Raw genomic sequence first — 15,976 nt, forward strand, 5'->3', positions numbered from 1 at the left:
ATTGAATCTACACCATGTTTGGTCCTTGCATGGCAGATAATTAGATTACCAATGCGTAGATAATGCGCCTGCATAATGGACTCCTGCTAATGAGACAGTGTCAATAAAGAAGATAGGGAAGAGTTTTAAACTGGTAATCTATTAATCTACCTAGTAAGTATAAAACATGGAGAAGCTTCACTCTCTCTGTTTAACAACAAAAATAGTAATTTTTCCTATTTAAAACAATGTGCAAAATGTATGATCAACACAAGCCCAATTCAATTAACTCAAGTTGCGCACAGGGCTAAACTGCCCCCTTAATTGCAACCAGGCGCAACGGGTTAGTGCTCCAAACTAGTTAAATAGCTAGGGATTGAAAACAGGAACCCCTGAGCTTTAATAACATATATAACAGCATAAAATGTCTTCTCTGTATATTTGTAGTTATCCCTTCCCACGTCTAGGCCTATTCATGTGCTGCACCCATCCTGTGGAATTCCCATACCATGCCATTAGACACTAAAGCTCCACAAAATCTTTAAACACTCTTTTAAAACTCACCTATTTATCCAATTATAATCTTACCCTCATCATCTCATCCATTATTCCTAATCTCCTTAATCATTTTAATTCACTAATTTCACTCCCCTTCCTTTTTAATAGTAATAACTTGCAAGTAGGGCCCTAACTCCTATTGTTTCTTAACACTGTGTTGCAATGTAATTTCGTTTTATTTGTATATCCTTTGCAAAGCGTTGGAAGAGATACTGATGCTATATTAATAACCATATTAACAATAATTGTACATAATAGTTTAGATTAGAATATTTGTTCATAAACTTGGCATAAACTCGCAGAATAACAAATATTTTCATTAATCAGCTGATCTCTACGGAGAATGCATTTGCCAAGGGTCAAAGACCCTTTTAGTATTTGTGTTTTAATAATGTCAGAGGGCAGCATTATCATTAGAATGCATAGAAATGGTGCCAGCAGGAAAGGCACTTATAAAAGATGCCTCAATTAGAGCTAAACTGGTTATGTACAAAAATAGTTTTCAAACCACATTGTAGCATGCAATTACTAATGTCATATCAAATGTAAATGAATCAGAAAAATTATATCTGTTCTTGATATACTTGTCAAAGGGGAACTAAAGTCTAAAATAGAATAATGCTAGAAATGCTGTATTTTGTATACTAAACATAAACATGAACTTACTGCACCACAAGCCTAATAAAACAAATGATTTATGCTTTCAAAGTTGGCCACAGGGGGTCACCATCTTGTAACTTTGTTAAACATCTTTGCAAGGTCAAGACTGTGCACATGCTCAATGTGGTCTGGGCTGCTGTTGGGAGTTTAAGCTTAGGGATCGTCATAAATTATCAAAACAACACAACTCAAATAATATCTGCCATAGAAGCCGATACAGCAAGACTGATTAATAATCAGAATATATAGACTGCTCTGGGTTCTGTGTTGTCATGTAATCTAATGTGGATTTTATAGTTTTTGTATTGATTAATTCATACTTTCTCCAACTCAAAGCAAAATAATCCTACAATGAGAAGCTAGTTTAAATCTGGCTCCATGATCTTTGTCCCTGCCACTGGAGTTGGAAACATTAAAGGGAATTTATAGGCAAAAATAAAATCCAATACGAATCTCTACACAGTCGCTGACTGATCTACAGGGAAACAAACAAAGCTGCATAAGTTCTGCATGGCTGGGAAGAAAGGTGGGGGGGTTGCCCCCTGCTGTTCGTAAGTATGATCGTTTTCCTGCAGAGCAGTTAGGGGCTGTCGGAAGTTTCCTATCCACAGCAGTCAGAGCAAGTAAAACGAAGGGGGAATTTCACTGCATTCAGTGCAGGTTTCTTACATATTTTTAAATAAAAGTATATTGAAGATAGGTTTCTTTTTCATTAAAGAAAGTGAAAATGGGATTTTATCTTTTTGCCTTTAATAACTCAATGTCCCAGGAGCCCCATTTGTTCTTTATAGATTCTGTAAAAGCTAGAAAGCAAATTAAATCACTTAGATACTGCTTGTGTCCAGCTACTGGAGAATTTATATTTGTGTGGCTGCATTAGGATTGATTGTAGTGATATTTGTGGCAAACTTTAGTACTATAAAGGGCATGGCCTAAACTGGTCCCCATTCTGTAGCACTGTTTTTAGCTCTGAAATAGTAGCCCAATAGTTCTTCATCAAAGCAAGAGATACTTAACGTCACTGTTATTCTTTAATATAACCAACAGAGGGCGCTGTGTGATATTGCAGTCACTGTTAATCTTTCATATAACCAACAGAGAGTGTACTGTTATTCTTTCATATAACCAACAGAGGGTGCTGTGTGATATTGCAGTCACTGTTAATCTTTCATATAACCAACAGAGGGCGCACTGTTATTCTTTCATACAACCAACAGATGGCACTGTGTGATATTGCAGCCACTGTTATTCTTTCATATAACCAACAGATGGCGCTGTGTGATATTGCAGTCACTGTTATTCTTTCATATAACCAACAGAGGGCGCACTGTTATTCTTTCATATAACCAACAGAGGGCATTGTGGGATATTGCAGTCTCTCCCCAAGTGTACTGTTGGTATAGGAATGATTAAAAGGGACTGCAATCTCAACTACTCGGGTCGGCTACCGCTGACCCGAGTATGAGCCGAGGTAGACTTTTTCAGCACATTTTGGATGTTGAAAAACTCGGCTTATACTCGGGTATATACGGTATGTTTAAAAGTTGTAATTTTTAACTTAAAGTTAAATATATATTATTTACACTTTTTAACCATTTGAAGCTCATGCCACATTTGTTTTAGGGTAGGCTAATTTTTAGGACAATAGAGGATATTTTCAAACCGAATAAACCGTTCAAAGCTCACCCTCCCCTTGGCTGCTCCTTTCTATCCCTGTTTGGTGCTCAGTCCGCAGCGTCCCCACCGCTCCACATAGATTCAATACCAAACAGATGGATGGCACTCCATTCAGGGAAATAGCAAATTTATTGCAGGCTCCTACAAGGATCCAACGCCCTACGCGTTTTGGGATACAATCCCTTAATTGTAGGCATCGTGATTAAGGTTTATGATTAAGGGATTGTATCCCGAAACGCGTAGGGCGTTGGATCCTTGTAGGAGCCTGCAATAAATTTGCTATTTCCCTGAATGGAGTGCCGTCCATCTGTTTGGTATTGAATAGAGGATATTTTGCCTTTATTTTGCTTCCTTGGACATATTCAATAATAAATGGCCACTTCACCAACATCACTAATAAATACATACATATATATATATATATGACCTTTATGTAGCCGCCATATTTAAATTTAAGTAAGCGTAAGTAAGTTAAAATGTTTTTCTAGGAAGAAAGTAACTCTACAGAAAATTCTCTAAGAAACATTCGAGCTGATGAATTTTCTCTAGCGAATATACAAATTTTTCTCATTTTCACGAATTATACCCTCATCTGAGGTTAGGTAAATATATGTGGACTACTTGATTATTATCCATAAACCTTTCCTATGCTCAATCCTTTGATAATACATGCTAGATACTCACACAGTAACGGCATTAGACATCATTGTGTGACTGATTAAAAGATTAGTTGGCTAAAGAAATGGCTGAATTTAAAATCTGCCAACTCTTTATTTTAAACACACACACACACACACACACACACACACACACACACACACACACACACACACACACACACACACACACACACACACACACACACACACACACACACACACACACACACACACACACACACACACACACACACACACACACACACACACACACACACACACACACACACACACAATATTTCTTTCTGCTACCTTCTCTCCTTCTCTGTTGACTGAATGTGCCCCTGCACAATTGGTCTCAATAACACATTGTGTCACTTTGTGCAAGGGTGATATATGAAACTAATACAGCTGTCAATGAAAAGTGAAAAAGGTTTCCCTGTTGTTTTTTACTAACAAAAAAGTGCACCGATGTTCTATTAGGAGAGGACATCTTACAGAGAAAAATGATAATGGTTAACAGGCCACTTGCTCAGTCTATTGTCCCAATAATCCTAAACAGTATCTGTGATATGCCTGTGAAGCAAAATGAATGACCTGTCCACCACACTACAGCAAGAAGACCTGCTTATTTGTCTGAGCTAATCTTCTTGGTCTGTCCCTTGGAGACAATAGATGCTGACTGTGCCTGCAGGAAGAGAACATTCAATTAATCACAGGCCCTTGGTTATTACCTCTGGTTTCAAAATGGTGCAAGATCATTCATCTTGCAGACCTTGTCAACACATGCTATTTAATCCTATGTTGACAATTATCGTTAAACTTGCTAGCTCAAAAAATGTCAAACTCTTGATTTTGCACGGTAATTTATAAGTTAAAAAGGAATATATGTAAAATATGTGCAGATCATACGTGTTATTTATTTACTGCAGCTTTTGGACACAACCTCCATGTTTTTTACCCACAATACAGTATTTTCACCTTACTACTGTTGCCAGGGGGATTGCACCGGACATTATTGTGGCTGATGTGTCAGAAACAATGTCGGGCAAATCGGCACAATTGGACTAAATATTTCATATCCAGTTGGCATCATTTTGGGTGTTTGGAGTCAGGTTGATTCTTTTATGGCAAACTGCATTGTGGTGATCAAAAAGCTACTGAATGGGAACTTTTGTGCAAATGACTATGGCCAAGTGCAGCAGCAGTGAAGTAAGTATGTACCTTCATATTTCCAGCATGTGCATACTGTATATAATACATAAAGAGGGAAAATAGTGATTCAGCTTAAATGTTATGGGGCAATTTAATAACATGCCATGTACATACCATAATGTCATTAGCTGCAGCATCTGTATTAGTCTTTATACAGGGGCGTAACTACACAGGAAGCAGACCCTACAGCTGCAGGGGGCCCAGGAGGCATTGGGGCCCCATGAGGCCCTAATTCATATACAATTTCAATAATTTTGGTCAACCTCTATACATTTTGGGGGCCTGAAAAATAACTTGCTGTGGGGCCCAATAATAGCTAGTTATACCACTGGGTTTATCCAATATTTATTTTGATACAGTTTACAGCACTTGGTGGATCAAAATAAAAGGTACAGCTTGGTTGCTCCAATAAACAAAGAGTTAACTCAAAGATGAACAACTCCTTTAAAGCCAGAAAAAATGCAACTCCATGGACAAAGGGCAACATACATCCCTGTTAATACAACAGACTGGCCTTAACTACAATTAAAAATGACGTAGCTCTGAATGTCAATCCTGTAACTACAGAAAATACATTACTGGGCCACAGAAGAATGTTTTTTTATAACTCCCCTACCTCTCACATAGCTGAAGAATATTACCCCTTTCTCAAAATATACTAAGATTGCACATACTGTAGGTCAAGACCTCTGTGGGGCCCTATATCTTTCTGGTCCCCTAGCTGTCACTGGGCCTGCTGTCTCTGCTGTTAGATCCTCAATTGGGGATCTTATTTTTGTATTTTAAAACACTTAAAAATACAAATAATAGATATGATATTAAAGAAAATATCAACAAAAACTAATTATATATGAGTATGTGTTTGTACAAATATGTATATACTATATATATATCCTTTTCATAGTGCATTTGTTTTCAATGAAGGCATGAATTATTTAAGATTCTTTTACTGAAGCAGAAGGCTGTTTCATTTCATCAATGTAAATGATTAATGGAGTCATAATCCTAGGAAAAGTTATTGCCACTTCATTTCCTGGCGACAGACTGAAAGGTCCATTGTGTGGTATCAACATATTTGCTTTACTTCATTTGTTTCTGTTCTCTTTAAGGTATAATCCAAAGTAGAACCATATGGCTATCAGCAATTAAGCAGCACATCACACCTCCTGTTTATTTCTTTTCCTACCCTGGCTCATTTATAGCATGTATATTAATGGTGTCTGCAGTCTTGTGTAATATTTTGAATTTCTTGAAAACCTCACCAGGAAATGTTGTACCAGTTAGAATAAAGGCAGCTTCCCCCATCTGCTTTTCATTACTACCAGAAAGCATTTAAAGAGCACAATAAAAACATAATGCTGAAAAGCACAATAACCCACATCAGATGTGCTGGCTTGGCATGGTGTACTCATCGCCATATTGCAGATTAAACATTCACAAAACATTTGGGACTCACAGTCACCAAACATTAACGCTGTCACTACTGCAAGCAAGTGTTCCTTTTCTCCGTCGAGGTTTTTATTTGCTTTTCATTTGCTCTTAAAAATGGTTTTTCACCCAAAAATTATGTTTTGCATATTGAAAAATTCTAGTCAACTTTCCAATACACATTTATTTAAAAATTGGCCACATGGCTAAGAAGTCTTGAATGTCTAATGGGGGAATGTAATAAAAGTCACAAAGAGAAAAACAATTTGCACAAATAAGAATAAAAATTTGTATATCCCAATGTAATATTATGCCCTTAACTGTTATTGCATTGCAAATTTTGAATGCCCACTTAAGAAGTGCTTGAAGGTGTCGTACTCTTTTGGAGCAAACATTACAACTTTTTCAGTTAAGAACTTTTATTACATCACTGCGCACTGGCGCAAACTAAAATCACTTGGATCACTTACATAGTTACAAAGTTACATAGTTAAATTGGGTTGAAAAGAGACAGAGCCCGTCAAGTTCAACTCCTCCAAATGAAAACCCAGCATCCATACAAACACATATGCTCAGGATTTTCAGGACAATATCTATAGATCGATATTGAATCACTACAAGTTGATTATGCATGCCAGTTTGAAGTAGAGTCCTTCATCTCGTTGGGTACCTGTGAAATACCTGCAAAATGGTTCGGTTTTGAGCCAAAAGTCCCTGATTCCTTGGTCGTGCAGGCAGTACGCAGGTAACCTGGCAGAGTACCCAACAAAGGTGCGGGCTTGATCCTTCCCACCAACCCTTGCGGTTCTGCCAGCTTTTAATTTTTTTGGGGAAGATTTGGCACCGGAGTGACGTCGCTTCCAGGCAAATGTGACGTCACTTCCGTGTCCCCTGGGTCAGAAGGTTAGTTGGCCTATTGCGGGTAAGGTAGCGGGAACATGTTGGTCAAATTGCTGGTTGAAGGTCTCTAGTTTGAAGTAATCTCCATAGAATTCTGCATCTTCCAGTGGTTGCCCAAGAAAGTATTTTTCCTTTTTCAGTTTAAAATGTGGATTGTTATTGTATGGTACAGGTAGGACTAAATGAAGTCAAGTTTTCTATTTAAAGTTGCACCCAACCCAGCCATTAAAAATTATACTTGACATCAATGTTATTATTAGGGAAGGGAATAGACATAAGAACAGACAGGACTTTTGTTGCAAAATGCAGAAAACTATTAAGGCTGATAAAATGTAGCAATGCAATTAAACAAACAATGCCTTATATACACAACCTGGGTTCCTATATCGAAATTCATTTTTTTAACCTATTTAACATGCAATTGTTAATAACAGCAGGTTATTTGCAACATTCTGATAATCAAGATACTACTAGCAAGGCTACCAACAAAAAAAGGATTATTAAAGTAAAGAGTTTTAAATGCCTAAAACAATTGTCAGGATAATACCTATAGATAGATATTGAATGATTAATAATGAATGCAAAATTAAGTTTGTCCTATCATGTTAACATGATCTGTTGAGGTTAAACATTGGGAAGGACACCCATACTGTGACCTGTAACCTTAATTCCGATTGCAGTTCTTCATTCCATCGCTGATCTTAAGCATTTCAGAAGAGTGTCATGCATGGCAGAGAAGTGCAGGATAAATTAAGGGGGTGGATAATTGGCTGAAATCCTCTGCTGTAATGGGCAACACCTGAGCCACCGCACTTCAAAGGTTGAGGAGAAATCAGTTGCGTGCAGAAGAGCAATTTTCAACAGCTAAATGATCATTCTCCATAAAAAGAATCCAGTGTTAATTAAAAATATATATGGCAATAAAACAAAAATATGGGAGCAAAAAAGATATGGTCTGGTGGTTTAATCAATATCCTGCATCAGATCATTAGCCAGTGTGAGAGTGGGTTTTAAACAAATGTAATGGCATTTCAACCCTGGGTAGTTAATAGAGTGAGAAGAAAAAATAATGAATTGTATAAGCATTTATTAATGGTGTAAAACACTGTCATCTATAGTTCACAAAAGGGATTCGGGCCATAACAATACAGTATATTGTCTATGGCACATGTGCCCTAGCCTAAATGTTTTTCATCTTTAATAACAAATTATACAGATTTTCAAAATTCAATTTATATTGTCAGTCGTGTTGCTAACTGGGTGCCTAGAGAATGTGTCTATGGTCCCATAGCAGGAGGGAAAACAATAAAGATAAATAACAAGGAAAAGTCTGGCACTTCAGCTTCTCCTAGCTTGCAGTAAAGGGTGTTTGCATTCAACATGAAGAAAAAATGGAAAATGGTATGCAAACCTGTAAATAAAAAAGAAAAGAGCAGAAGAGCTAATGTATAAAAACAGAAAAAGGGAAGCAAACCACAGAAAAGTTCATGTTTGAAGAATATACTTCATTATGGGGACTGTGCCCAGGGTTTTTGTTACTACACTTGTAAATAGGTTGCTGTATAGAGAAGTCTTATCCACCAAAAGGTTCCTTTCTTCTTTGTTCACCTTCCCAATGTCTGTTTTAGACCAGGATTCCAGTCTGTGCACCTGAATTCTCCATCATGAAATGCTACTAGGGACATATACAAGGCACATACTGTATGAAGGGAAGATCCTAAAGATGAGCATGGCATGGCAAGGGATGCTGTACCTGATATAATATATACTGTGTGTGTATATATATATATATATATATATATATATATATATATATATATATATATATATATATATATATACATATAATATTCAGCCAATAACCACCCTCAGATCTTTCTCATGGTGAAAAAAAAATGAAAAAAAACCCCATCCCACATTATCATCCTGACTTAACAATAGGATTTTTATAACTTCACAAAGTACAGTATTAAAATGGTGCAAAAAATAATTAATTTCTCACCTTTCCCAATCCTGGGTTGTCTTTTACTTTGTTGACCGCTCTCAGAAGGCATGGTGGTGCAGGTGGTGGACATGTCTGAAGAATACCACAGAAGTTGGTGGAAAAGAGTGTAGCTTCGGACACCAAGGAAGGTATAGTTCTTTGTTTCTTCTTTTTGGAGGAGAGATTTAATTTCTGAGCAGCCCTGTCAAAACATTAACAGAAATACAGAGCTTAAATTTACACACTTCGGTGCTTGAGCCTTTCACCTGTTCCCAAAACACAGGGTGCCAGTAAGAGAACCATCATTAGACACAACAGCAGGCCTCAGTTTTTGCTTATGCAAAGGAGAAGTGCAGTTCATTTATTGCTGTTATTTTTTCCTCCTAACCGTTTGCAAATGACATTCGGAAACCACATGTAACATACACATGCAAATGATTATATAAATATTCATGCTTTTATACAGACTGAAGCAATTTCAAGCAAAGTGAATTACATTACAACACTATATAGTCCTGGCTAAAAATGAACATTTGAATAAATGAATGATGTGAGAATTAGAGGCCACTTAGGCTATGCAAATCATATTCTAAATGCTGCAGTTGTTCTGTATTAAGCAGTTACTGCAACTTTATATATCACTGGTTTCTAAACCTGTCTTCATGACCCATGCACGGTGTTGTTATCCACAAAGGATTGCAGGTGGCTGGGTTATTATAATGGAATCCTTGATCTGCCCCAGTATCTTTTTCTGCTATCATTTCACCAACTTAGCATTGCTAAGGGGCATATTTACTTAGCTCAAGTGAAGGAACAGAATAAAAAAAATTTCGAATGTTTTTTTTGGCTACTTCGACCTTTGACTACGACTTGGACTTCGAATCGAATAATTTGAATAATTTGAACTAAAAATCGTTCGACTATTCGACCATTCGATAATTGAAGGACTGTCTCTTTAAAAAAAAAGACCCCCTACTTCGCCCTTTTAAACCTACCGAGTTGCAATGTTAGCCTATGGGGAAGGCTTTCTTAGCTTTTTTTAGGCAAAGAAAAATCGTTCGATCGATGGATTAAAATCCTTTGAATCGTTCGATTCGAAGGATTTAATCGTTCGATTGAATTAATTGCGGTAAATCCTTCGACTCCGATATTCGAAGTCGCAGGATTTACCTTCGGCAGTCGAATATCGAGGGTTAATTAACCCTCGATATTCGACCCTATGTAAATCTGCCCCTTGGTGTGTTTTAAATGATTTTTCCTTGTATTTGTCTGCCAGAAACGTAAAGTGGCAAATACATGATTACATTGCTGCTTGGGCATTTTCCTTGCTTTTACATAGTTAACTTGGTTAAGTTGGGTTGAAAAAAGTCCAAAGTCCGTCAACCTCATCAAAACCCAGTGCACATATATACGTAAATACACACTAATACCAACACACATATATATATATATATATATATATATATATATATATATATATATACACAGTATATGAAGTATGTGTTCAAACCTTACTTTCAGATTCTGCCATGTGTATAGAAGTGATTGTTTTCCTTCTGTTCTGTGAAAACCCTTTTACCCAAACTTCTACCACTCTAAGGGGCAGATTTACAAAATTCGAGTGAAGAATTCGAATGTAAAAAACTTCGAATTTCGAAGTATTTTTTGGGTACTTCGACCATCGAATTGGTTAAATTCGTTCGAATTCGAACGATTCGAACGATTCGAAGTAAAAATCGTTCGACTATTCGACCATTCGATAATCGAAGTACTGTCTCTTTAAAAAATACTTCGACCACCTACTTCGGTAGATAAAACCTACCGAAGTCAATGTTAGCCTATGGGGAAGGTCCCCATAGGCTTGCCTGTGATTTTTTGATCGAAGGATTTTCCTTCGATCGTTGGATTCAAATCCTTCGAATCGTTCGATTCGAAGGATTTAATCGTTCGATCGAACGAAAAATCCTTCGATCGATCGATCGCAGGATTTGCGCAAAATCGTTCGACTTTGATATTCGAAGTCGAACGATTTTAGTTCCCAGTCGAATATCGAGGGTTAATTAACCCTCGATATTCGACTATTGATGAATCGGCCCCTAAGTCTTCTAAATTTTAAAAAAAAAACATAATAGCTTTGGGGCATGGGGTACAGTGGTCTGCATTTTGGATGCATGTGTAACACAGAAAGCTGGCAAAGATAAAAAAACAGGCATAGCAAAGGTACAGGGACTGACTACATTTTACATTTTTACATTTTAATAGGCTGTATGCTTATTCATATTTCCTGTGATTGAACAGGTATATTACACAGCTGGAGAAACTATTATGACCATGCTTGTTATAGTTACAGATCTTGTTGTAACTATGTACATAATAAAACTCAAGTGAATATGCAGATTTTGTGTGTAAAGTTTATATCTTATTGCAGTCAGCTGGGAAACTTGGTGAAAGGCAGGCTGAAGGTTAAAATATTAGCCATAAGAACATGCACCTTCTCAGGGAACTGCATTGACTTAACAGGGTACCAGAGTAACCCAGGGGTGACCATATAACCTAGTCATGTGGCCTTGTATGTTTGTATGAATGTATGCAAAAAAAATGTACATGTTCAGTGAACAATAGCATTCTTTGCTTTGATTTTTTTTTGTATTTGTCAGTTTCAAGGTTTTTGAAAACTGCACTTCTGCAACTTAGCTTTTAAAAGAAAAGGAAAGGTTAAAACTAAGTAAGCTTTATCAGAAAGGTCTATATAAATGCACTGTCAATAGAAACACCACATTTCTTTCCTTCTATTGTGAACACATGGGCTTCTGTATCAGACTTCCTTCTTTCAGCTTAAACATGCAGGGCTAGGGCTTGAGCATGCTCAGTCTGCTTTTCCCTTCCTCTAATGCTTTCTTTCTCTTCCCTCCTCCCCTCCCTGCTGTAATCTGAGCCCAGAGCTATGAGTGAGCAGGAAGACATTTAGGAAGTCATTTCACACCAAGCTAATATGCTAGTTGCTATCCTAAACAAACAAAGAGAACTTCTATAGTTGTTTACTCAGGTATGGTGAAGCATTCTACAATATAAATATAGATTTCTAGCTTGCACTTTTGTGGCTAATCTATTGGCAATAAACTGCTCTCCTTCTTTAACAGCTTGATAGAGACATTGCAGCTATCTTCAAGGGGTTTTAATAATCTTTGCTATTTTACTGTATATTTTAACAGAAGAGAACCCTAGTTATCCATTTTAATGTATCTGATTTAGCTAGATAAAGTCCTACATTGGGCTGCCGCATAAATATTTTAGGAAGTTTAGGAAGACTTCAAAATATCTTATATTGTAAAAGAAAATCCAAAGACCTAGAAATTTAATATATTATATGTAAGCTTACTTGACAAACTTCTATCTCTCATGTAATACATGGATGAAAAATGCTCCATATGTTTGCATGTTTAATCAAATCTGAGCCAGGCATTTGCCAGTTAAAGGCCAGGTTGCCTGGTTACAAACTCCTAGGTAAGGCCTAAACATTTTGTGATTTGTACAAACAAGTAAACGGACCTCAAATGACAAGGGGTAGAAAACCTTTTATTCAATACCTGGATTAAAAATTCTTTAAAGTGTTAACAGTATTTTCCCTGCAGACACAAGCAGTTTGAAAGATCTTCTGGAATATATTGCACCCTGAAAAATCTCTCTTTATCTCTAGCCATGAATGTTATGGAGACGGAAACTAAACAGCTACTAATATTTCATTAGTGATTGAAATGTGCATGACTGTGCTATTGAGATGAAATAATAATAGTAATAGATGTAAGAAATAATAATAGATATAAGAAAAAAACTGTGTTATATTGTGAATTGTAACTACATTTGAATTTGCCAACTATTACACAAATGCTATTACAAAGGGGCCATTGTGACTATAGAATAATCACATTGAAGCCCTCACTCACTCAGTAGTGAGATAAATAGCAATAGGCTTAAGGCCTTATTCAAACTTGAGTTCTGTGCATGTCAAATTGCAGTTTGGTTGGAGCAAATCAATGCGTCTCAGATGACACATGCAGCAATGGATTGGATCTGACTACACAGAGTGAGCAAATCTATTCTGGTTCTTATAGAAATCAGTTTCGCAATTGTTGGCATCCAGCTGAAGTATTTGGGTGACTAAAATAACTGGAGGCTATGTGTGAATAAGGCATAACTAAAGGAAGCAATCTCAAGTCCATTGAAGAATAATGAAGGCACATCTCAGGTTCACATGAAGACATATGACTCTGTTTAAAGTATGTCATGTCCACTTTTGATCTTATGCTGGCAGCACATAGAAGCTAACCAAAGGTCCCTTTAAGTATAGAAAAATGCATTCCTTATAAGAGATGGTCACGGTGACTTAAAGGGGACCTGTCACCGTAAAAAATAATTCCAAATTATTTTCTATCATGTTGTTTAAGCAAAAAAAATGTACTTACACTACATTTATTATTTACATGTTGTTTCCTTCGGTCTTGGAATTACACAATCACAGCACGCAGACAGGAGCCACTTTGTGGACACTGTTATTAAGACAAGTTGTCTATCACCCTAAAATCTTGTGTATGCACCAGAATGGGGGGCCTAATGCCCAATGCACATTGCCCTAAACAATTATAGAGTGTTAGAAGGGAGGGGGAATGTCAGGAGAGCAGTGATATCTAGGAAGTGCTGAATGGAAACTGAAAGTAATAGACTGTTCCACCTATATGCCCCAGGTAATATATGATTGACAGCTCAGATATTTAAACACCTTTATAACAGGTATGGATGTTTTAATGAAAGAAAGGATTTGGGTTCCATGTTTTATTTGCAAATAACTTTTATTATACTGCTTGTTATGTGTAGGTGACATGTCTGCTTTAAATTATATGATATTTGAATGTATATAAAAAATAAATGCTCAAAGAAGCCTTTCATAGAATTACATGAAACAAGTCTCCTGATTTATGGTATAGTTTTTAGCCTGAATGCAAATCATCGATTTGTTACATTATTATTCAAGATCAGATATTTGCAACTAATAAATATATTTTTTTTGTTTTGTAGATGTACAGGTATGGGACCTGTTATCCAGAATGCTCTGGACCTGGGGGTTTCTGGAAAAGGGGTCTTTCCAATATTTGGATCTCCATACCTTAAGTCTACTAAAAATCATTTAAATATTAATTAACCCAATGCCAATAGGATGGGTTTGCCTCTGATAAGAATTAATTGTATCTGGGATCAAGTTCAAGGTACTGTACTTTTTCAGGAGAAAATGGAAATCATTATTCAAAATCTGAATTATTTGGTTAAAATGGAGTCTATGGGAAATAGGCTTTTCATAAATCTTAATTTCCTGGGTAACGGGTTTCCGGATCCCATACCAGTTCTTCTTACTTTAGTTCTACAACCTTTTCTATCACGTGTTCTCTTCTCAGAAATGCCTTCTATCTCTTTCTTTCACAGTAAAAGTTTTGTTTTAATCAGAGACATCAACCTTCCCCAAGTCTTGAGGGAGATAATGATCTACTGCTTGCCTTTTCGAGACCATATTTCACATTATTATATGGTGAAGAGAGACATTCAGACCTAGAAAAAACAGGACGGGATCATTATCTTACTCATGACATGGGGTTAGTTGACATCTCTGTTTATTTGGACTTCTTACTAAATTCCATAAACTGACTCACAATCCATCATTCAGGCACATGCCGTTTTTATTCCACGACTAGTTCTATAACAATCCTCAAGGTTCATGTTACCCATAAACTTCTGTACTTGCTAAGACCAAGCCTTTGTCTGCAGTAACCCCACCAATTTACCTTGCTAACTTTTTGGGTAGACCCACCATTTTCACTACAGATCAGTAAATTTATGCCCTGAACCCAACACCAGTGTTACCCCCCACACAATTGAATTAATTATGTGCACAAGTTCTTTTCGCTTCTAATAATACATTTTATTTCCCACACTCTTGTAAAAAAGGCCAGGAAACCAAATGGAGATTTGCTGGTAGCCCAGTCATCTATCAGTCATCTATCAGCGATGCACTTCTTAGGATAGACCTGAATTACTAATATATATTCCATATACACAGTCCATAGGTCACAGTACAAGAAGCTCTTTCCACAACATCAAATACAAGAGTGCATGTAGAAATGTAGTCACTACTCCTGCATTTAAGCGGGAAAGATTTATAATTCTTTAGATTTAATTTTTTCATTTCCTGACATTCCAGTTCACTCTCTGATTTCATTTCTTGGAGATGATTAACTGCTGGCAATTTGCTAGGCAGCAGAATCTTCTGGAAGCAGATAGAGTAAAAAGAAATTATTTACCTTAATAAAATGCATACACTTGTAAGTCTAGATAAAGGCAGGCACTGAAGATCCCTTAGCAGGAGTGTGTAAATTGCAAATAACTGATCATAGTTGTACTATACTGTATGTGTTAGAGTGTAATGTATGCATAAAGAACAACAGAGATACTCCTGTAAGAAACATGACTAAATTATGTATCGGTGGGGAAATAGCTGTATCATGTACTAAAGCATAGAGCTGTGTTGCACTTTTTGGGAGATTTAGATGCAAATAGCAGAGGATACCTGCTGTTTCTTTTGTCTGAGTGTTAATTGCCTATTTCCGTTTACTATAACTAGGACTGTACGATGCCCACCAAATGAGCTTTCTAAAGGACGCTGGGTTTTGTAGCTCTGAAGCATCTGGATCACCAAATGTTATCTATTTCTACCATATTTGTACCCTCTCACTATTATCCAAAATCATTTTGCTGGTAAAATGGGCCTATTACTTGTGTATGTGTAATGGCAATTAGACAAAATTAGATTAAAAGTGCCACAAGGGCAGGGGTACAGAGCATGACAAGCAAAACAACATTTGCTACATAG

The 15,976-nt window shown here is 36.7% G+C and overlaps 1 protein-coding gene across 1 annotated transcript in view; it reads right to left on the reverse strand.

Annotated features, from left to right (window-relative positions):
- LOC108717850 (kinesin-like protein KIF26B) overlaps positions 1-15,976 on the reverse strand; it is a 200,777-nt gene that overhangs the window by 69,898 nt on the left and 114,903 nt on the right. The window contains exon 5 of the mRNA XM_018265250.2: positions 9,079-9,262. Coding sequence (XP_018120739.1) covers positions 9,079-9,262 — 184 coding nt within the window. The remainder of the gene's footprint in view (positions 1-9,078; positions 9,263-15,976) is intronic.

This window comes from Xenopus laevis, chromosome 5S, assembly GCF_017654675.1.
Source record: "Xenopus laevis strain J_2021 chromosome 5S, Xenopus_laevis_v10.1, whole genome shotgun sequence".
Classification (NCBI taxonomy): domain Eukaryota; kingdom Metazoa; phylum Chordata; class Amphibia; order Anura; family Pipidae; genus Xenopus; species Xenopus laevis.